Source organism: Geospiza fortis, unplaced genomic scaffold (genome assembly GCF_000277835.1).
Source record: "Geospiza fortis unplaced genomic scaffold, GeoFor_1.0 C13956489, whole genome shotgun sequence".
NCBI classification, from domain to species: Eukaryota; Metazoa; Chordata; class Aves; order Passeriformes; family Thraupidae; genus Geospiza; species Geospiza fortis.
In genome coordinates this window covers 1774-7083 of record NW_005055688.1, presented here as the reverse complement: position 1 = coordinate 7083, position 5310 = coordinate 1774, and the positions used below count along the sequence as shown (strand labels likewise).

General features: G+C 40.0%; 1 protein-coding gene across 1 annotated transcript; it reads left to right on the top strand.

Annotated features, from left to right (window-relative positions):
* Positions 1–264: 264 nt before the first annotated feature.
* On the top strand, positions 265–4949 carry LOC106632174 (1-phosphatidylinositol 4,5-bisphosphate phosphodiesterase gamma-2-like; the record flags this gene model as incomplete). Its single annotated transcript, XM_014311670.2, has 3 exons — positions 265–353; positions 3730–3914; positions 4693–4949. Coding segments are annotated over 3 exons (317 nt in total), but the record flags the coding sequence as incomplete, so codon positions are not given.
* Between the last annotated feature and the right edge of the window lie 361 nt (positions 4950–5310).

Below are 5310 nucleotides of genomic sequence, written 5' to 3'. Positions count from 1 at the left end.
CTTCCTCTCTGATGCCAGACTCCCTCCTGCCTCGATGAAGCTCCTTTCTCTGGCTTTACTTTTCAAGAGCATGTGAAATCAGGTGTTTCTCAATTTTGCCAGTCTTGCCTTTTGCTTCTCTGCAATTGCCATAGTAGAGCCTGCTCTCGGCAGAGGAGCATTTGAGCACTGAAGAATGTTCAAAGTGTGCACCATTTCTGTGACTGCAAATGTCCCCTTGATGGATTCTGTAATTTCCCTTTATTTTCCTTCCCCCTGCCCCAGGTTTTAGGTCAGTTCCTCTCAAGAATGGCTACAGTGAAGATATAGAGCTGGCCTCGCTGCTGGTGCACTGTGAGATGCAACAAGTTCTGGTGAGAAGCTCTGGGGTTTGTTGTGTGCACTCAGGGTGTCTGTTACCAGTTCTTTGTGGGAACCAGCAACTGAGGATTCGGTTTTCTGATCTGTGTCTGATGTGCTGTTGTCAAGCATTTCTTCTGCAGGTACTGGGGAAGACAAATAGCACAAATTGAGTTACTCTCCCTCTGGGTGGACAGATTACACGGTTGTTAAAAGAGATAACACACAAACAAAGCCTCATTACCTCCAATAGTTTTTGCTGTAACAGCATGGTCGTTGTATTTCCTTGTTAACTGACTGATGCCATGCAAAGCTAGCTAAAATCAGCTTTGGCTTCATAGATTAATCTTTTTTTTTTAAAGGTCCTACATAAGAAGAAATCACTTCAGCAATAGAAGATAGTAATTTCTCCCAGTATTTCATTAAAATAAACAACCCATCAAGTAGAAGACATATCTGGTTCTTAAAGAACTGCTAATCTCCTCCTTTTAAGCCTCTCTAAACACCTACTTGAAATAGTAGTATTTTAAAACACATAGGGGAAAAATAATGATGCTCATGAATCCAGGCATTAAAGCAGCTGATCTGTGAACAGTATTTGTTGGTGTTCCAAGGGTGCTGCTGTATATGTTGATTTGTAGGATATTTCTCAGACTCTTTCTCAATAATATATTACATAATTTAAATACACTTGTGATATGATGAAAGTTTAAAGATGCTTCTGGGAAGTGACTATTTCAGGCTGCTTTCCAGCACTCTTCTGATTCAGAGAAAAAAAAATTCAAGTTCTTATTTTTAGTCTGTCAAACCATTCAGGCCCACGCTGCACTTCACACTAGTGACATTATTTTCCTGATTGAAACATCAGCTTCTGTGAACTCTTAAGTCATTATGTCTCTGGAGGGATTTGTACCTGCAGTTGAATACACTGAACTGGAAATTTCTGAATTCAGTCACATTGTTCTTCCCAAAGGAGTGGAAGCCTTTTTCAAATCTCCTTTGTGGAGGTTTTTATGAAGCCACCTCATAACACCTAATATAGTATGACTGTGTGTGCAATGACAGTTTTTGAAAGCTGTGGTAGATTCCTCTATGTTCCTTCTGTGGGCCAGCCAAGGGATCTGAGAGCAGGAGAGGATGAGAAGCTGAGACCAGGGATGTGTGTGTGTGAAGAGGAGACCTGTATCCTTTGAAGATAATATTTAAATTGCTCATATTTCATGGGCTCAATCTCATAGGGGAGGCCTGATAAACTGCTGGTTCTGGGCTTGCTCCCTTAGAGAAAACTGGCAAAGTCACCATTGCCTAATGCTGAGCATGGGCATCACTTGTGGATACATTGCAAACCCCTCCTGCCGTGGTTTCTCTTCAGGAATCCAGATCGTTATTGCCTGGGGCAGGAGCAGCTCTCAAATGTTGTTCATAGCAGCAGTCTGTCCCCCAATCTGTCAGCACTGACTCCTTTGACAGTAGCACATTTCACACTCTAGAATCCCCTTCTGCTTGTCAAGCCAAATGAAGATGCAGCTCAGCTCGGTGTTTTTACAATGCCTGGTGGCAATGCAGTGCAGGACAACTTCCAAAAACTTCCTTTTGTTTGGCAGCCTGCAACAAGCCCAGACTCACCACAGTTGTCAACTCTAGAACTTTTGCCAGGTCATTCAAGAAGCACCAGGAAAGATCAAGGCTTCTCTGTTCCTCTGCTTCTTTTTAAAAGGTGATGGCCTTCCATAAAATAATGGCATTTAATAACGGGTCTGTTTATATACAGAGCCCATCTGCATGTGCTTGGAGATGAAATACAAAATTGTAATGAGGAATTACAGACGGCTGTGAAGTTTATCAGGAATAGTAAAGTGAAAACATTTTAGACATAAATATACACATTTGTGAATTATAATGTGGGGCCTTAGTAGTTCCCATACAACTTGAACATGTTTTTTGATATTGTAGGAATCATACTATATTGAAGTAGTTGTTGCACTTAAAGGCATGTCTTATTTGCTTGAAAATTGATTTACTTCCTTCAGAAAGTGCAAGTATTTCTTCAGCTTTGTCTGACTACATTCAGCCTCAATGGTGTATATGTTCTTGACTTAAAGATTGAAGTGGACATCTTAAAATGCAGTTTAAGCTGTACCTTTGTGGATACATTTATTTACCAGAAATAACAGTGGTACATATGCATCTTGATGATTACACCTGCAAATTGGTAGTTAACAATCTGCATTTCTTTTGTGATTTGGGAATACAAAGTTTCCTACCCCTTTACAAACAAAAATTAAATAAATTACTCTTTTAGTCTTAATCGGGAGCATAGCACTGAGGCTGTTTCAGTTGCTCCAACCCATGCCTGCACAGGAATGTGTTTCAGGAGGAAGAAAGGGTTTAGGAAAGGATCTTGCTACTGTAACTGAAAACTCTTGGGTATGTTGCTAAGCTATCAATTTTCCTAGATCTGTACTGAATGCAGAAAGAGGCATTCTTATTAGTATGCTGCCTCTGAAAATGTTTGGATTTATTACATTTATTGATTGCATGTCATTTCTTGTAGAAGGAGTATCTTGTTTTGCTGCTGATGTGAAAATTAAGACTTCAGTCCTACCAGTTCTATTCCCCACTAGTAACTCTGTAAAGAGGCAGCTTTTGCATCCAAAGTTTTGAAGTATTAAAATAATTTGAAGTCCTAAAGGGAATCATGATGATTGCTTATGGTTGTGGAATATTTTGAGACCTTCTTCTGTGGGCCACAATTGAAACTCAGACCTACTCAGTTCCTTTGCAAGTACTGAATTGCCACAGTTACATAGAAATACAGGATCTGTCCTTCTTTCTTGGTACATCTGAGTATTTGCTCCTGTAAGGGGTCCTATTTGATTTGCCACTCAATATTTTGACCTTTAGTCTACATTTAAATAGAAAATCCCCAGGATTGTTACTTTGTCACATGATACACAAAAATGATGGAAGAGCCAAAACCTAAACATTTTAAAAATGTATTTTTAATATTATTATAATCTGATAAGGCATCATGATACACGATTTTCTGTTCTTTCCTCAACAGACTAGCATGGTCTGTTAGGGAGAAATATTCCAATACAAGTGTTTAGATACAAAAATTTTGTGATCTGTGCTAGAATGTCCCTGATGCCCCTGTCAGAGGGTATGGTGGTCTTACTGTGGGGCTGAGGAATGGTTTTTAGTGCTTTTTAAGTTAGTTTGTTTCCAGAAACATTCCATGAACATCCTATCAAACTAATATTATAAAATGTTCTATGCAGTTATTAAAATGTGGTTAGGAAAACAAACTCATCCCCCAAACTGCTGGTTCTGTGTCATTTTGGGAACGATTTTTACAAAATCACCTTGATTCCCAATGTTCCTTTGAAGGAAAGTGAAGAGGAGCTTTATTCCTCCTGTCGGCAACTTCGGAAACGCCAGGAGGAGCTGAACACCCAGCTGTTCCTCTATGACAGCCACATGAACCTGAGGAACCCCAACAGGGATGCAATCCTGAAAGAATTCAACGTCAATGAGCACAAACTACACATTTATCAAGAGACTTGCAACCGCAGGTGGGTTGATGATCATTCTCCCTTCCAAGGCAGCTCTGTCTAGACAGGATTTATGGTAAGGAAACCTCAGCCATATCAAAGGGAGCACCTAAGGAGTGGTGAGGGTAGAATGAGCTCATCTGGAATGAGGAAGGGCTGTAGAGAGGCCAGGCTGAGCCTCAAGCCACTAGAGGCCAGCAGAAGCTGAGGAATATGTGCAGAGCAATCTCAGTGGCAGTGATCACAGTGACACTTGTAATCCTGTCAGGTTTTATATCCCTCTCTGCTGCTCTCTGGGAGGAAAGCCTGGAAGTATATACAGACAAATAAATAAACCTCTTCACTCTTGCTACACTATCAGAGTTATGTCCCTGGAAATGTCATACACATATGAGATATGTGGGAACAGATACACAAACCACAAAAGATAAAACCAGTATTGAGTTGTAGCAGCACAGCATTGTCAGTTCACTGTCAGTGCATTATCCAGGGCTTAGGGGAAAGTTCCTTCTCCTTTGCTGCCACCTTTAGCTGAGTGTGAGGGAGATAGAGGGAGGCTTCATGTACCAAGAAGAAGTTTTGAGTAGATCTCAAGACTTTAAATATTCTTGCTCTTTTTTGTGTGTGCTGAACAGTTGTGTCAATCACTTGTTTACTCCCATTTATTGAGGGAAAAATTGCAGTGCTCATTGCTGATACATGACTTGCCACTGGTATCCAAGTACATTGAATTTGGGAGACTGTTTTCCTCTGAGTAATTCCTATTAGGCTTGACTTTTTCCTTTTCTTTTCCCTTAAGATTAAAGGAGAAGAAAGTCAGTAACAGCAAATTCTACTCTTAGAGCCCATCATTCTTTGATGTGTGCTTTATGGTGCAATTCAGGAAGAGATGAATTTATCCTGGTCATCCTACTCATCAGTGAGTGACGGTCTCATCAGACAGAATGACTGGAAGAAGAGAAGGAAGAGGAAATATGGACTTCCTTTATAATTTTTCTTCTAAGAAAAACTGGTTTAATACCTAATAATTTATATTCTGTACAAAACATATCCTCTGTGCAGGCCAGAACTTCTGTGTATTCAAGATTTTTAAAACTTGAGGATGTGTAGTTGGATGGACCTCACTTCTCATTATCAATACCTGAAGTACAAATCATCTCCTGCATGTGTGTACACAGGCACAGTGTCACAGAGAAGACCGTCACAACAATTTGCATGCATGGAATCACACCACTTCAACAACCTGGCTCCTCAAGATTAACTAGTAGTGAGTTTTTAATTTATTAAGTGCTGTAAAAGCACTTCTACACCAGCATTGTCACGTCATGTATGTTACAGTCCTCAAGACAGCAGACTGTGCTGCTGATACTATATAAAATATTTTGGGCAGCTATTGTCTCTTATTAAAATTTTCTGT